Genomic DNA, 19,604 nt, shown 5'->3' with positions numbered 1-19,604 from the left:
CAGCGATACCTACAACACAGAGAGAGAGAGAGTCTGAGACACACTTCATACAGCGATACCTACAACACAGAGAGAGAGAGAGTCTGAGACACACTTCATACAGCGATACCTACAACACAGAGAGAGAGAGAGAGTCTGAGACACACTTCATACAGCGATACCTACAACACAGAGAGAGAGAGAGAGTCTGAGACACACTTCATACAGCGATACCTACAACACAGAGAGAGAGAGAGTCTGAGACACACTTCATACAGCGATACCTACAACACAGAGAGAGAGAGAGAGTCTGAGACACACTTCATACAGCGATACCTACAACACAGAGAGAGAGAGAGTCTGAGACACACTTCATACAGCGATACCTACAACACAGAGAGAGAGAGAGTCTGAGACACACTTCATACAGCGATACCTACAACACAGAGAGAGAGAGAGTCTGAGACACACTTCATACAGCGATACCTACAACACAGAGAGAGAGAGAGTCTGAGACACACTTCATACAGCGATACCTACAACACAGAGAGAGAGAGAGGTCTGAGACACACTTCATACAGCGATACCTACAACACAGAGAGAGAGAGAGTCTGAGACACACTTCATACAGCGATACCTACAACACAGAGAGAGAGAGAGGTCTGAGACACACTTCATACAGCGATACCTACAACACAGAGAGAGAGAGAGGTCTGAGACACACTTCATACAGCGATACCTACAACACAGAGAGAGAGAGAGTCTGAGACACACTTCATACAGCGATACCTACAACACAGAGAGAGAGAGAGTCTGAGACACACTTCATACAGCGATACCTACAACACAGAGAGAGAGAGAGTCTGAGACACACTTCATACAGCGATACCTACAACACAGAGAGAGAGAGAGTCTGAGACACACTTCATACAGCGATACCTACAACACAGAGAGAGAGAGAGTCTGAGACACACTTCATACAGCGATACCTACAACACAGAGAGAGAGAGAGTCTGAGACACACTTCATACAGCGATACCTACAACACAGAGAGAGAGAGAGTCTGAGACACACTTCATACAGCGATACCTACAACACAGAGAGAGAGAGAGTCTGAGACACACTTCATACAGCGATACCTACAACACAGAGAGAGAGAGAGAGTCTGAGACACACTTCATACAGCGATACCTACAACACAGAGAGAGAGAGAGAGTCTGAGACACACTTCATACAGCGATACCTACAACACAGAGAGAGAGAGAGTCTGAGACACACTTCATACAGCGATACCTACAACACAGAGAGAGAGAGAGTCTGAGACACACTTCATACAGCGATACCTACAACACAGAGAGAGAGAGAGTCTGAGACACACTTCATACAGCGATACCTACAACACAGAGAGAGAGAGAGTCTGAGACACACTTCATACAGCGATACCTACAACACAGAGAGAGAGAGAGAGTCTGAGACACACTTCATACAGCGATACCTACAACACAGAGAGAGAGAGAGTCTGAGACACACTTCATACAGCGATACCTACAACACAGAGAGAGAGAGAGTCTGAGACACACTTCATACAGCGATACCTACAACACAGAGAGAGAGAGAGTCTGAGACACACTTCATACAGCGATACCTACAACACAGAGAGAGAGAGAGGTCTGAGACACACTTCATACAGCGATACCTACAACACAGAGAGAGAGAGAGTCTGAGACACACTTCATACAGCGATACCTACAACACAGAGAGAGAGAGAGTCTGAGACACACTTCATACAGCGATACCTACAACACAGAGAGAGAGAGAGTCTGAGACACACTTCATACAGCGATACCTACAACACAGAGAGAGAGAGAGTCTGAGACACACTTCATACAGCGATACCTACAACACAGAGAGAGAGAGAGTCTGAGACACACTTCATACAGCGATACCTACAACACAGAGAGAGAGAGAGTCTGAGACACACTTCATACAGCGATACCTACAACACAGAGAGAGAGAGAGATCTGAGACACACTTCATACAGCGATACCTACAACACAGAGAGAGAGAGAGAGTCTGAGACACACTTCATACAGCGATACCTACAACACAGAGAGAGAGAGAGGTCTGAGACACACTTCATACAGCGATACCTACAACACAGAGAGAGAGAGAGAGTCTGAGACACACTTCATACAGCGATACCTACAACACAGAGAGAGAGAGAGTCTGAGACACACTTCATACAGCGATACCTACAACACAGAGAGAGAGAGAGTCTGAGACACACTTCATACAGCGATACCTACAACACAGAGAGAGAGAGAGTCTGAGACACACTTCATACAGCGATACCTACAACACAGAGAGAGAGAGAGAGTCTGAGACACACTTCATACAGCGATACCTACAACACAGAGAGAGAGAGAGTCTGAGACACACTTCATACAGCGATACCTACAACACAGAGAGAGAGAGAGTCTGAGACACACTTCATACAGCGATACCTACAACACAGAGAGAGAGAGAGTCTGAGACACACTTCATACAGCGATACCTACAACACAGAGAGAGAGAGAGGTCTGAGACACACTTCATACAGCGATACCTACAACACAGAGAGAGAGAGAGTCTGAGACACACTTCATACAGCGATACCTACAACACAGAGAGAGAGAGAGTCTGAGACACACTTCATACAGCGATACCTACAACACAGAGAGAGAGAGAGGTCTGAGACACACTTCATACAGCGATACCTACAACACAGAGAGAGAGAGAGTCTGAGACACACTTCATACAGCGATACCTACAACACAGAGAGAGAGAGAGTCTGAGACACACTTCATACAGCGATACCTACAACACAGAGAGAGAGAGAGTCTGAGACACACTTCATACAGCGATACCTACAACACAGAGAGAGAGAGAGGTCTGAGACACACTTCATACAGCGATACCTACAACACAGAGAGAGAGAGAGAGTCTGAGACACACTTCATACAGCGATACCTACAACACAGAGAGAGAGAGAGTCTGAGACACACTTCATACAGCGATACCTACAACACAGAGAGAGAGAGAGTCTGAGACACACTTCATACAGCGATACCTACAACACAGAGAGAGAGAGAGATCTGAGACACACTTCATACAGCGATACCTACAACACAGAGAGAGAGAGAGAGTCTGAGACACACTTCATACAGCGATACCTACAACACAGAGAGAGAGAGAGTCTGAGACACACTTCATACAGCGATACCTACAACACAGAGAGAGAGAGAGAGTCTGAGACACACTTCATACAGCGATACCTACAACACAGAGAGAGAGAGAGATCTGAGACACACTTCATACAGCGATACCTACAACACAGAGAGAGAGAGAGGTCTGAGACACACTTCATACAGCGATACCTACAACACAGAGAGAGAGAGAGGTCTGAGACACACTTCATACAGCGATACCTACAACACAGAGAGAGAGAGAGTCTGAGACACACTTCATACAGCGATACCTACAACACAGAGAGAGAGAGAGTCTGAGACACACTTCATACAGCGATACCTACAACACAGAGAGAGAGAGAGAGTCTGAGACACACTTCATACAGCGATACCTACAACACAGAGAGAGAGAGAGAGTCTGAGACACACTTCATACAGCGATACCTACAACACAGAGAGAGAGAGAGTCTGAGACACACTTCATACAGCGATACCTACAACACAGAGAGAGAGAGAGTCTGAGACACACTTCATACAGCGATACCTACAACACAGAGAGAGAGAGAGGTCTGAGACACACTTCATACAGCGATACCTACAACACAGAGAGAGAGAGAGTCTGAGACACACTTCATACAGCGATACCTACAACACAGAGAGAGAGAGAGTCTGAGACACACTTCATACAGCGATACCTACAACACAGAGAGAGAGAGAGTCTGAGACACACTTCATACAGCGATACCTACAACACAGAGAGAGAGAGAGTCTGAGACACACTTCATACAGCGATACCTACAACACAGAGAGAGAGAGAAGTCTGAGACACACTTCATACAGCGATACCTACAACACAGAGAGAGAGAGAGTCTGAGACACACTTCATACAGCGATACCTACAACACAGAGAGAGAGAGAGAGTCTGAGACACACTTCATACAGCGATACCTACAACACAGAGAGAGAGAGAGTCTGAGACACACTTCATACAGCGATACCTACAACACAGAGAGAGAGAGAGTCTGAGACACACTTCATACAGCGATACCTACAACACAGAGAGAGAGAGAGTCTGAGACACACTTCATACAGCGATACCTACAACACAGAGAGAGAGAGAGTCTGAGACACACTTCATACAGCGATACCTACAACACAGAGAGAGAGAGAGTCTGAGACACACTTCATACAGCGATACCTACAACACAGAGAGAGAGAGAAAGTCTGAGACACACTTCATACAGCGATACCTACAACACAGAGAGAGAGAGAGGTCTGAGACACACTTCATACAGCGATACCTACAACACAGAGAGAGAGAGAGTCTGAGACACACTTCATACAGCGATACCTACAACACAGAGAGAGAGAGAGTCTGAGACACACTTCATACAGCGATACCTACAACACAGAGAGAGAGAGGAGTCTGAGACACACTTCATACAGCGATACCTACAACACAGAGAGAGAGAGTCTGAGACACACTTCATACAGCGATACCTACAACACAGAGAGAGAGAGAGTCTGAGACACACTTCATACAGCGATACCTACAACACAGAGAGAGAGAGAGTCTGAGACACACTTCATACAGCGATACCTACAACACAGAGAGAGAGAGAGTCTGAGACACACTTCATACAGCGATACCTACAACACAGAGAGAGAGAGAGAGTCTGAGACACACTTCATACAGCGATACCTACAACACAGAGAGAGAGAGAGAGTCTGAGACACACTTCATACAGCGATACCTACAACACAGAGAGAGAGAGAGTCTGAGACACACTTCATACAGCGATACCTACAACACAGAGAGAGAGAGAGTCTGAGACACACTTCATACAGCGATACCTACAACACAGAGAGAGAGAGAGAGAGAGACACACTTCATACAGCGATACCTACAACACAGAGAGAGAGAGAGTCTGAGACACACTTCATACAGCGATACCTACAACACAGAGAGAGAGAGAGTCTGAGACACACTTCATACAGCGATACCTACAACACAGAGAGAGAGAGAGAGTCTGAGACACACTTCATACAGCGATACCTACAACACAGAGAGAGAGAGAGTCTGAGACACACTTCATACAGCGATACCTACAACACAGAGAGAGAGAGAGTCTGAGACACACTTCATACAGCGATACCTACAACACAGAGAGAGAGAGAGAGTCTGAGACACACTTCATACAGCGATACCTACAACACAGAGAGAGAGAGAGGTCTGAGACACACTTCATACAGCGATACCTACAACACAGAGAGAGAGAGAGTCTGAGACACACTTCATACAGCGATACCTACAACACAGAGAGAGAGAGAGTCTGAGACACACTTCATACAGCGATACCTACAACACAGAGAGAGAGAGAGGTCTGAGACACACTTCATACAGCGATACCTACAACACAGAGAGAGAGAGAGTCTGAGACACACTTCATACAGCGATACCTACAACACAGAGAGAGAGAGAGTCTGAGACACACTTCATACAGCGATACCTACAACACAGAGAGAGAGAGAGTCTGAGACACACTTCATACAGCGATACCTACAACACAGAGAGAGAGAGAGTCTGAGACACACTTCATACAGCGATACCTACAACACAGAGAGAGAGAGAGTCTGAGACACACTTCATACAGCGATACCTACAACACAGAGAGAGAGAGAGAGTCTGAGACACACTTCATACAGCGATACCTACAACACAGAGAGAGAGAGAGTCTGAGACACACTTCATACAGCGATACCTACAACACAGAGAGAGAGAGAGGTCTGAGACACACTTCATACAGCGATACCTACAACACAGAGAGAGAGAGAGGTCTGAGACACACTTCATACAGCGATACCTACAACACAGAGAGAGAGAGAGTCTGAGACACACTTCATACAGCGATACCTACAACACAGAGAGAGAGAGAGGTCTGAGACACACTTCATACAGCGATACCTACAACACAGAGAGAGAGAGAGATCTGAGACACACTTCATACAGCGATACCTACAACACAGAGAGAGAGAGAGAGTCTGAGACACACTTCATACAGCGATACCTACAACACAGAGAGAGAGAGAGTCTGAGACACACTTCATACAGCGATACCTACAACACAGAGAGAGAGAGAGTCTGAGACACACTTCATACAGCGATACCTACAACACAGAGAGAGAGAGAGACTGAGACACACTTCATACAGCGATACCTACAACACAGAGAGAGAGAGAGTCTGAGACACACTTCATACAGCGATACCTACAACACAGAGAGAGAGAGAGTCTGAGACACACTTCATACAGCGATACCTACAACACAGAGAGAGAGAGAGAGTCTGAGACACACTTCATACAGCGATACCTACAACACAGAGAGAGAGAGAGAGTCTGAGACACACTTCATACAGCGATACCTACAACACAGAGAGAGAGAGAGAGTCTGAGACACACTTCATACAGCGATACCTACAACACAGAGAGAGAGAGAGTCTGAGACACACTTCATACAGCGATACCTACAACACAGAGAGAGAGAGAGAGTCTGAGACACACTTCATACAGCGATACCTACAACACAGAGAGAGAGAGAGTCTGAGACACACTTCATACAGCGATACCTACAACACAGAGAGAGAGAGAGGTCTGAGACACACTTCATACAGCGATACCTACAACACAGAGAGAGAGAGAGAGTCTGAGACACACTTCATACAGCGATACCTACAACACAGAGAGAGAGAGAGTCTGAGACACACTTCATACAGCGATACCTACAACACAGAGAGAGAGAGAGTCTGAGACACACTTCATACAGCGATACCTACAACACAGAGAGAGAGAGAGTCTGAGACACACTTCATACAGCGATACCTACAACACAGAGAGAGAGAGAGTCTGAGACACACTTCATACAGCGATACCTACAACACAGAGAGAGAGAGAGAGTCTGAGACACACTTCATACAGCGATACCTACAACACAGAGAGAGAGAGAGGTCTGAGACACACTTCATACAGCGATACCTACAACACAGAGAGAGAGAGAGTCTGAGACACACTTCATACAGCGATACCTACAACACAGAGAGAGAGAGAGTCTGAGACACACTTCATACAGCGATACCTACAACACAGAGAGAGAGAGAGTCTGAGACACACTTCATACAGCGATACCTACAACACAGAGAGAGAGAGAGTCTGAGACACACTTCATACAGCGATACCTACAACACAGAGAGAGAGAGAGTCTGAGACACACTTCATACAGCGATACCTACAACACAGAGAGAGAGAGAGTCTGAGACACACTTCATACAGCGATACCTACAACACAGAGAGAGAGAGAGAGTCTGAGACACACTTCATACAGCGATACCTACAACACAGAGAGAGAGAGAGTCTGAGACACACTTCATACAGCGATACCTACAACACAGAGAGAGAGAGAGTCTGAGACACACTTCATACAGCGATACCTACAACACAGAGAGAGAGAGAGTCTGAGACACACTTCATACAGCGATACCTACAACACAGAGAGAGAGAGAGTCTGAGACACACTTCATACAGCGATACCTACAACACAGAGAGAGAGAGATCTGAGACACACTTCATACAGCGATACCTACAACACAGAGAGAGAAGAGTCTGAGACACACTTCATACAGCGATACCTACAACACAGAGAGAGAGAGAGTCTGAGACACACTTCATACAGCGATACCTACAACACAGAGAGAGAGAGAGTCTGAGACACACTTCATACAGCGATACCTACAACACAGAGAGAGAGAGAGTCTGAGACACACTTCATACAGCGATACCTACAACACAGAGAGAGAGAGAGTCTGAGACACACTTCATACAGCGATACCTACAACACAGAGAGAGAGAGAGTCTGAGACACACTTCATACAGCGATACCTACAACACAGAGAGAGAGAGAGAGTCTGAGACACACTTCATACAGCGATACCTACAACACAGAGAGAGAGAGAGTCTGAGACACGCTTCATACAGCGATACCTACAACACAGAGAGAGAGAGAGTCTGAGACACACTTCATACAGCGATACCTACAACACAGAGAGAGAGAGAGTCTGAGACACACTTCATACAGCGATACCTACAACACAGAGAGAGAGAGAGTCTGAGACACACTTCATACAGCGATACCTACAACACAGAGAGAGAGAGAGTCTGAGACACACTTCATACAGCGATACCTACAACACAGAGAGAGAGAGAGTCTGAGACACACTTCATACAGCGATACCTACAACACAGAGAGAGAGAGAGTCTGAGACACACTTCATACAGCGATACCTACAACACAGAGAGAGAGAGAGTCTGAGACACACTTCATACAGCGATACCTACAACACAGAGAGAGAGAGAGTCTGAGACACACTTCATACAGCGATACCTACAACACAGAGAGAGAGAGAGTCTGAGACACACTTCATACAGCGATACCTACAACACAGAGAGAGAGAGAGTCTGAGACACACTTCATACAGCGATACCTACAACACAGAGAGAGAGAGAGGTCTGAGACACACTTCATACAGCGATACCTACAACACAGAGAGAGAGAGAGAGTCTGAGACACACTTCATACAGCGATACCTACAACACAGAGAGAGAGAGAGTCTGAGACACACTTCATACAGCGATACCTACAACACAGGAGAGAGAGAGAGAGTCTGAGACACACTTCATACAGCGATACCTACAACACAGAGAGAGAGAGAGGTCTGAGACACACTTCATACAGCGATACCTACAACACAGAGAGAGAGAGAGTCTGAGACACACTTCATACAGCGATACCTACAACACAGAGAGAGAGAGAGTCTGAGACACACTTCATACAGCGATACCTACAACACAGAGAGAGAGAGAGTCTGAGACACACTTCATACAGCGATACCTACAACACAGAGAGAGAGAGAGTCTGAGACACACTTCATACAGCGATACCTACAACACAGAGAGAGAGAGAGTCTGAGACACACTTCATACAGCGATACCTACAACACAGAGAGAGAGAGAGAGTCTGAGACACACTTCATACAGCGATACCTACAACACAGAGAGAGAGAGAGTCTGAGACACACTTCATACAGCGATACCTACAACACAGAGAGAGAGAGAGGTCTGAGACACACTTCATACAGCGATACCTACAACACAGAGAGAGAGAGAGGTCTGAGACACACTTCATACAGCGATACCTACAACACAGAGAGAGAGAGAGTCTGAGACACACTTCATACAGCGATACCTACAACACAGAGAGAGAGAGAGGAGTCTGAGACACACTTCATACAGCGATACCTACAACACAGAGAGAGAGAAGAGTCTGAGACACACTTCATACAGCGATACCTACAACACAGAGAGAGAGAGAGTCTGAGACACACTTCATACAGCGATACCTACAACACAGAGAGAGAGAGAGTCTGAGACACACTTCATACAGCGATACCTACAACACAGAGAGAGAGAGAGTCTGAGACACACTTCATACAGCGATACCTACAACACAGAGAGAGAGAGAGTCTGAGACACACTTCATACAGCGATACCTACAACACAGAGAGAGAGAGAGAGTCTGAGACACACTTCATACAGCGATACCTACAACACAGAGAGAGAGAGAGAGTCTGAGACACACTTCATACAGCGATACCTACAACACAGAGAGAGAGAGAGTCTGAGACACACTTCATACAGCGATACCTACAACACAGAGAGAGAGAGAGAGTCTGAGACACACTTCATACAGCGATACCTACAACACAGAGAGAGAGAGAGAGTCTGAGACACACTTCATACAGCGATACCTACAACACAGAGAGAGAGAGAGTCTGAGACACACTTCATACAGCGATACCTACAACACAGAGAGAGAGAGAGTCTGAGACACACTTCATACAGCGATACCTACAACACAGAGAGAGAGAGAGAGTCTGAGACACACTTCATACAGCGATACCTACAACACAGAGAGAGAGAGAGTCTGAGACACACTTCATACAGCGATACCTACAACACAGAGAGAGAGAGAGGTCTGAGACACACTTCATACAGCGATACCTACAACACAGAGAGAGAGAGAGTCTGAGACACACTTCATACAGCGATACCTACAACACAGAGAGAGAGAGAGTCTGAGACACACTTCATACAGCGATACCTACAACACAGAGAGAGAGAGAGTCTGAGACACACTTCATACAGCGATACCTACAACACAGAGAGAGAGAGAGTCTGAGACACACTTCATACAGCGATACCTACAACACAGAGAGAGAGAGAGTCTGAGACACACTTCATACAGCGATACCTACAACACAGAGAGAGAGAGAGAGTCTGAGACACACTTCATACAGCGATACCTACAACACAGAGAGAGAGAGAGTCTGAGACACACTTCATACAGCGATACCTACAACACAGAGAGAGAGAGAGTCTGAGACACACTTCATACAGCGATACCTACAACACAGAGAGAGAGAGAGACTGAGACACACTTCATACAGCGATACCTACAACACAGAGAGAGAGAGAGTCTGAGACACACTTCATACAGCGATACCTACAACACAGAGAGAGAGAGAGTCTGAGACACACTTCATACAGCGATACCTACAACACAGAGAGAGAGAGAGAGTCTGAGACACACTTCATACAGCGATACCTACAACACAGAGAGAGAGAGAGTCTGAGACACACTTCATACAGCGATACCTACAACACAGAGAGAGAGAGAGAGTCTGAGACACACTTCATACAGCGATACCTACAACACAGAGAGAGAGAGAGAGTCTGAGACACACTTCATACAGCGATACCTACAACACAGAGAGAGAGAGTCTGAGACACGCTTCATACAGCGATACCTACAACACAGAGAGAGAGAGAGTCTGAGACACACTTCATACAGCGATACCTACAACACAGAGAGAGAGATCTGAGACACACTTCATACAGCGATACCTACAACACACAGAGAGAGAGTCTGAGACACACTTCATACAGCGATACCTACAACACAGAGAGAGAGAGAGTCTGAGACACACTTCATACAGCGATACCTACAACACAGAGAGAGAGAGATCTGAGACACACTTCATACAGCGATACCTACAACACAGAGAGAGAGAGAGAGTCTGAGACACACTTCATACAGCGATACCTACAACACAGAGAGAGAGAGAGAGTCTGAGACACACTTCATACAGCGATACCTACAACACAGAGAGAGAGAGAGTCTGAGACACACTTCATACAGCGATACCTACAACACACAGAGAGAGAGAGTCTGAGACACACTTCATACAGCGATACCTACAACACAGAGAGAGAGAGAGTCTGAGACACACTTCATACAGAGATACCTACAACACAGAGAGAGCGAGAGAGTCTGAGACACACTTCATACAGCGATACCTACAACACAGAGAGAGAGAGAGTCTGAGACACACTTCATACAGCGATACCTACAACACAGAGAGAGAGAGAGTCTGAGACACACTTCATACAGCGATACCTACAACACAGAGAGAGAGAGTCTGAGACACACTTCATACAGCGATACCTACAACACAGAGAGAGAGTCTGAGACACACTTCATACAGCGATACCTACAACACAGAGAGAGAGAGTCTGAGACACACTTCATACAGCGATACCTACAACACAGAGAGAGAGAGTCTGAGACACACTTCATACAGCGATACCTACAACACAGAGAGAGAGAGAGAGTCTGAGACACACACACACACACATCAACACACACATACACACAATACACAGTCACAGACATCATGCAGTGATACCTACAACAAACACAGAGAGTCTGAGACATACACATAAACACACACACACACTACACAGACACACACACACACCACACAGACACTCACACATCATGCAGCAAAATACCTACAAATGGCGCACACAAACAGACACACACCTGAGTCCAGTGATGGGGTAGGCCTTGCAGGTGTGGCAGCGTACGGAGTGTGTGACGTTCTCACTGACTGACAGGCGGTACAGGATGGGGAGCCACAGCAACAGACAGGGCTCACACTGCAGCCATGAGAGGACATGCTCCTCACACACACACGCACTCAGCACCTACACACACACACACACACACACACACACACACACACACACACCAATTAAATGTACACACCTTCAGCATCTATGCACAACTGCTGATTATTTACATAAACGCTCATCATCTACATGTGAATACAGTAGTAAATGAGGACTATACCCTATCAAAAAGAATGAAGAAAGAAAATAATAATGTATTCTCCTAACCCTATTGTCCTAACCCTAACCCTATTCTCCTAACCCTGACCCGGTTCTCCTGACCCTGTTCTCCTAACCCTGACCCAGTTCTCCTGACCCTATTCTCCTAACCCTGACCCTGTTCTCCTGACCCTGTTCTCCTAACCCTAACCCTGTTCTCCTAACCCTATTGTCCTAACACTAACCCTATTGTCCTAACCCTAACCCTATTCTCCTAACCCTGACCCGGTTCTCCTGACCCTGTTCTCCTAACCCTAACCCTGTTCTTCTGACCCTATTCTCCTAACCCTAACCTTGTTCACCTGTCAACAGGATGGATCATTTAGTCACAGATGCTGTGATCAAGGGAACGTATCTAAAGATGGTTCAAACTCGAAACATTTAGTCAAAAATAAATACATTTAAAAAAGGAGGGGTGTGAGAGTGGTGTTGTAAACTCCTGTTGTGAACTCATGGGTAAAGAATGTCTCCTCCTGTTGTGAACTCATGGGTAAACAATGTATCCTCCTGTTGTGAACTCATGGGTAAAGAATGTCTCCTCCTGTTGTGAACTCATGGGTAAACAATGTCTCCTCCTGTTGTGAACTCATGGGTAAAGAATGTCTCCTCCTGTTGTGAACTCATGGGTAAACAATGTCTCCTCCTGTTGTGAACTCATGGGTAAACAATGTCTCCTCCTGTTGTGAACTCATGGGTAAAGAATGTCTTCTCCTGTGATTTAAACAAATTATTTAGTCACCCCCTAACCCCATGACCAAACCCCCCTAACCCCGTGACCATCCCCCCCTAACCCCATGACCAAACCCCCCTAACCCCATGACCAGTGGCGGCTCCTGAAAAAATTCTCAGGAGGGGCAATTTTTCTGATGATTTAGGTGACCTACACACATTTTAAAAAAGATATGTCCAGCAACAACATGAAGACAGGGGCAGCATATAAGTCAATACCAGAAGCATTTATTGACTGATCTGGGGAGATGGATTCCAGTTTCTGTGACAGATTATAAATAATCTCTGATGCCTTTGTTATATTAGCTTTTGGTTGAATGTACTGTCGTAGTAAATATATAATGTTATAGCTTGGTCTGACTAAAATCTTGTGCATGACCCATTTTGTGTTGGGCCTTTGTATTCAATACAATGAACAAGAGTCCTATCTTGTCAGCAGGTGGCTAAGGATAACACCCACGCCATAGGTCTCTCAGTTCTTCCAACTCACGAGTTCTTGCCCTGAGGACACACACACACACACCCACACACACACACACACACACACACACATCATCACTGATAAACACACACACACACACACACACACACTGATAACAAACACACACACACACACACAAATCCTCTTCTCTTAGGCTGAACATCTGAAGACAGAGAACCCGACTCAGAGCCAATGCAACAGTGACACTAGCCTGGAGGTGACCTCGCCCAACTCATCAGGACCAATCAGAAGATCAGAACTACTAGATTCAACCTACTTCATTTTATTGTATAAAATGTCAGCACACAATGTTTAGGGGCTCTTCTGATAAACTCCCTACGAGTTTGACGAACGGGTCCGTGCACGCGATTCCAGATATCTTTACCTCTGAATAAACTGCCTTATATTATACAATTATCCACCTTGTCCAAAAGTCTCTACTTGGTCTCCGTTCTCCAGTAAACTTGTTTTATCAACAATAGTAAGGTTCAATGACACAGAAAGCAGTTCAATGTCGGGGTACAGAGTCGCTCTCTTACCAGGATCGCGGTCCGCTCTGACCAGGGTGAAGCCGGCCGGCTCCACCTCTCTGTCCGGGACTCTGTCATCCAGCCAAGTCTCCCAGCTGTATTGGGATTCCGCTGCCAGCAGCGTTTTCATTATTTAGTCCGTTCAGTAGCGGGTATGTACACGATCAACAAGATCAGTCCAAAACCGAAGATCAGTCCAAAGCAGAATGTTTGCAGAATGTTTGTAAACTAAGTCTACAAATTAAAAACATAAAATAACGCCACACTGCAGGTCGCAACATAGACGCTGCTAGCCGCCATTGTCTTAGTTACGTTCAACGTTACGTCACGTATGACGAAAGCGGTAAGTGCATGCCCACAGACACCCATAGAGAATGTATTGAAAGCTTTGAAATGTGAAAAAAATAGATTTTACATGACAGGCTATGAGAGACTTCTGGGCGATTTTCAACCTGACTGAAATCGCCCAAAAAACGGGCGGGGCCATTTGAAGCACGACTTTAGCCTGATTTGACATTTAGTGGCTGGCAGATCAGACGTGAACACTGATAACTGCTGTTGCCGTGATATAATTGATTAGAAAAAAAATCCCTTCCTTTTCCCGTTTGGCAGTGCGTCGCCCATATCGCCCTATTGAACAAGCCGTCCCTGCCCATGACCATTATCAGTACACATTAAGTCATAGGTCATAAATCATTCTTTTTGACAGGGGATGATACTCATTTGCTACTGACAATCACACACACACTTACCCCACTGAAGCAGGAACGAACGGCTGTCTCAGCTGAGCCAAACACATGGTTCTCCTGCACTACAGCCGGCACCTACACACACACACACACACACACACACACACATACAGACACAGGCTAGACCGTGATAATCTTGTGAGGTAGTACTCAGGTGTGTGTGTCTGTGTCTCTGTGTGTGTCTCTAACCTGGCTGAGGTCTTGCAGTAGGACTCTGAGACCACTCCTGCTCACTGTGCCACTCTCTCTCCCACTGCACCTCTCTGCCAGACGAACCAGAGCTGCAACACACACAGGGAATGAACACAGAGTGTATGTCGTGTGTGTGTGTGTGTGTGTGTTACTTACCCTTGTGTTTGGCTGAGAGTGTGTCTGCTGAGAGAGAGATGAGAGCAACTTCAACTGACCTGCGACAGACAGTGCCAGTCTGTCCCCTGGGGAAGACATACACCCTTTAGTTTACAGACGCAGTGTGTGTTTGAACAGTAGTGTGTGTGTGTTTGTGTGTGTGTCCTCACCGGTCATACAGTCTGTACAGCAGTCTGCAAGTCTGTTCTGGCGCCTCTGCTGACACCTGACCAGGTACTTCCTGTGACACGCTTTGGAACATCCTGTTTATGCCCTGCATCACTTCCTGTTCACTAAGCCCCGCCCTAGGGTCCCCGGCTCCTCCCAGAGAGCGCAGGGCTGGGATGAGCTCCCGCAGTGTCACAACATGCACTGTAACACACATTCAGAGCATTACAAACATACACTGTAACAGATTACACACATCTAAAAAACATTTAATTCAAACACACACACTCACTATGGCAGAGTTTCTGTAAGGAGCGGAGCTTCATTGCAGTGCGGTACACAGCAGGACGCACTTCATTCAACCCCTCTGAAAAGAACACACACAAAAGGAGGTTTGGAACACAGGTAACACACAGAATACTGAGGTAGAACACATAATATAGAACTAGAACACTAGAGTTAGAACATAGAGCATGGACCACAGAACTAGACATAGCTTGCGACAAGGCCGTATACAGTGGGGAAAAAATGTATTTAGTCAGCCACCAATTGTGCAAGTTCTCCCACTTAAAAAGATGAGAGAGGCCTGTAATTTTCATCATAGGTACACGTCAACTATGACAGACAAAATGAGAAAAAAAATCCAGAAAATCACATTGTAAGATTTTTAATGAATTTATTTGCAAATTATGGTGGAAAATAAGTATTTGGTCAATAACAAAAGTTTCTCAATACTTTGTTATATACCCTTTGTTGGCAATGACACAGGTCAAACGTTTTCTGTAAGTCTTCACAAGGTTTTCACACACTGTTGCTGGTATTTTGGCCCATTCCTCCATGCAGATCTCCTCTAGAGCAGTGATGTTTTGGGGCTGTCGCTGGGCAACACAGACTTTCAACTCCCTCCAAAGATTTTCTATGGGGTTGAGATCTGGAGACTGGCTAGGCCACTCCAGGACCTTGAAATGCTTCTTACGAAGCCACTCCTTCGTTGCCCGGGCGGTGTGTTTGGGATCATTGTCATGCTGAAAGACCCAGCCACGTTTCATCTTCAATGCCCTTGCTGATGGAAGGAGGTTTTCACTCAAAATCTCACGATACATGGCCCCATTCATTCTTTCCTTTACACGGATCAGTCGTCCTGGTCCCTTTGCAGAAAAACAGCCCCAAAGCATGATGTTTCCACCCCCATGCTTCACAGTAGGTATGGTGTTCTTTGGATGCAACTCAGCATTCTTTGTCCTCCAAACACGACGAGTTGAGTTTTTACCAAAAAGTTATATTTTGGTTTCATCTGACCATATGACATTCTCCCAATCCTCTTCTGGATCATCCAAATGCACTCTAGCAAACTTCAGACGGGCCTGGACATGTACTGGCTTAAGCAGGGGGACACGTCTGGCACTGCAGGATTTGAGTCCCTGGCGGCGTAGTGTGTTACTGATGGTAGGCTTTGTTACTTTGGTCCCAGCTCTCTGCAGGTCATTCACTAGGTCCCCCGTGTGGTTCTGGGATTTTTGCTCACCGTTCTTGTGATCATTTTGACCCCACGGGGTGAGATCTTGCGTGGAGCCCCAGATCGACGGAGATTATCAGTGGTCTTGTATGTCTTCCATTTCCTAATAATTGCTCCCACAGTTGATTTCTTCAAACCAAGCTGCTTACCCATTGCAGATTCAGTCTTCCCAGCATGGTGCAGGTCTACAATTTTGTTTCTGGTGTCCTTTGACAGCTCTTTGGTCTTGGCCATAGTGGAGTTTGGAGTGTGACTGTTTGAGGTTGTGGGCAGGTGTCTTTTATACTGATAACAAGTTCAAACAGGTGCCATTAATACAGGTAACGAGTGGAGGACAGAGGAGCCTCTTAAATAAGAAGTTACAGGTCTGTGAGAGCCAGAAATCTTGCTTGTTTGTAGGTGACCAAATACTTATTTTCCACCATAATTTGCAAATAAATTCATTAAAAATCTTACAATGTGATTTTCTGGATTTTTTTTCTCATTTTGTCTGTCATAGTTGACGTGTACCTATGATGAACATTACAGGCCTCTCTCATCTTTTTAAGTGGGAGAACTTGCACAATTGGTGGCTGACTAAATACTTTTTTTCCCCACTGTATGTAGATATCGTAATACATGGGTAGGGCACACAATGCACAACAAGAGATAAAACAGAATAGAATAGAGTCCTTTACTGAATGTGACCCTCTGAGCTCTAACGTAGAACTTACTCACCAATGCTGTCCAGATCCATGAGGGTATCACGCTTGTACCTGAGTAAAGAGTGATAAAGGTCATTTACACACATAACATTACAAGGAGTAGGGCTTATACTGTAGTAACTTTACCTTACTTAACTTTACTGTATTTTGTAATTGAACTTACTGTATTTTGTAATTAAACGTACTGTATTTTGTAATTGAACTTACTGCATTTTGTAATTTAACTTACTTTACTTACTGTATTATAGTTACTTTAGTAGCCTAACGTTTCCCACGGCACAACAGCGCCATCTCTCTATTTTTTCCAAAATACAGATGGACACATGATTGGACAAAAAAGCTGTCAGATGGTAAGATCTGGGACCGGATTTAGATTTGTTAGCCAACCGGATTAATTGATCGGAGATGAAAGAAGGCGCGAGAGACATGTATGCAGGCGGACGTAGGAGGAATCATGAAACAAGAACAGGAATATTACGACAGGGATACAGAAACTTCGATTTCTGAGGAGGAATGGAGGTGGAAAGAGAGGAAGAAAAGGTGGAAGAGAGGAAGTAGAGAGGAAGAAGAGGTGGAAGAGATGAAGAAGAGAGGAAGAAGAGGTGGAAGAGAGGAAGAAGAGGTGGAAGAGAGGAAGAAGAGGTGGAAGAGAGGAAGAAGAGGTGGAAGGGAGGAAGAAGAGGAAGAGGAGGTGGAAGAGAGGAAGAAGAGGTGGAAGAGAATGAGGAAAGCAGAGGTTGGATTTGAATCTGAGGAAGGTGGCGATGCAAATGGAGATGGGGCGTGGAAGTGAGCCGTGCACCAGACCGAGTTCTGGAGGGGAAATGGAAGTGAATGAGGGCCAGTTAAGAGAAGTGGAAGGTGTGGTGAAGAGCTTGGAACCCGAGCTTGGCATTGTTGGACATGATAAACAAGAATCTGGTTAAATAGAAGTGACATTTTTTGGAGAAAGTGGATCCATTTGTGGTTTCAGGGTGGGTGAGAAAGCAGTTGGCTGCAGTTGAATCAGTGAAGGTAACCTGTAGTGGACTTGTGATATTTGTTTCTATACTTGTGTTTCTTCTGACTAGAGGGTGCAGGCGCTCCGTTTCACGTAACTTGGGTCAAGATCTGTTTCTTGCTTTGCTCTTAGGAACAGGGCACCATTGAAAGGAGTGATTTCTGGGGTAGCGTTAAGTGTGGAGTTGGAGCAATTGAAGTTGAAGATTCCTGGTGTTTGTTATGCCAACCGTTTGGTGCGACACAGACCCGGTGGGGAGCTTGGTGAAACAGAGGAGTCACTGTCAGTCCTTCTGAGTTTTGAGTCAGTGTCTTTACCCGACAAAGTCATGTTAGGATATATTAGTTATCTTGTTCGAGTTTTTGTGCCAAATCCATTGCGCTGTTTCAGGTGCAACGCTTATGGTCATGTCACAGCAGAGTGTAGGAGGGAGATTTGAAGATGTGGGAAGTGTGCATGAGGACATAGGACAAAGGATTGTGTAGTTTCGGTGGATAAAGTTGTGTGTGTCAACTGTAGGGATGCCCATGTTGCTGGGGTGAAAGAGGCAGGTTGAGGTGGCCAGAGTCAGAGTAGTGCAGAAGGTGTCTTATGCCGAGGCAGTGAAGAAAGTAGAGGGAGATAGAGTGAGGGATCCTGAGAGGATCCCAGTGAGTAGTACATGTGTGCCAGCACAGAGGGATAGGCCAACAAGTTATTTATGTTTCAGTAAGGTTGGCTTATTAGCTTTCATAGCAATGGTTATCAACTGTACCGCAGAAATGGAACGTAAATCACAGAAAATAGATGTTGTGGTGGCAGCTGCAGAGAAGTATTTGGGTATGCGAGATTTGA

At 45.6% G+C, this 19,604-nt stretch overlaps 1 protein-coding gene across 1 annotated transcript; it reads right to left on the bottom strand.

Moving 5' to 3' along the window:
* Positions 1-2,162: 2,162 nt before the first annotated feature.
* On the bottom strand, positions 2,163-17,802 carry LOC121535906 (dystrotelin; the record flags this gene model as incomplete). Its single annotated transcript, XM_045216420.1, has 8 exons — positions 17,784-17,802; positions 15,843-15,917; positions 15,553-15,754; positions 15,383-15,468; positions 15,224-15,315; positions 15,038-15,109; positions 12,199-12,362; positions 2,163-2,181 (listed from the first exon to the last, which is right to left on the bottom strand). Coding segments are annotated over exons 1-8 (729 nt in total), but the record flags the coding sequence as incomplete, so codon positions are not given.
* Between the last annotated feature and the right edge of the window lie 1,802 nt (positions 17,803-19,604).

Source organism: Coregonus clupeaformis, unplaced genomic scaffold (genome assembly GCF_020615455.1).
Source record: "Coregonus clupeaformis isolate EN_2021a unplaced genomic scaffold, ASM2061545v1 scaf0705, whole genome shotgun sequence".
Classification (NCBI taxonomy): Eukaryota; Metazoa; Chordata; class Actinopteri; order Salmoniformes; family Salmonidae; genus Coregonus; species Coregonus clupeaformis.
The sequence above is the reverse complement of the archived record's forward strand: the minus strand, read 5'-3'. Positions and strand labels throughout refer to the sequence as shown.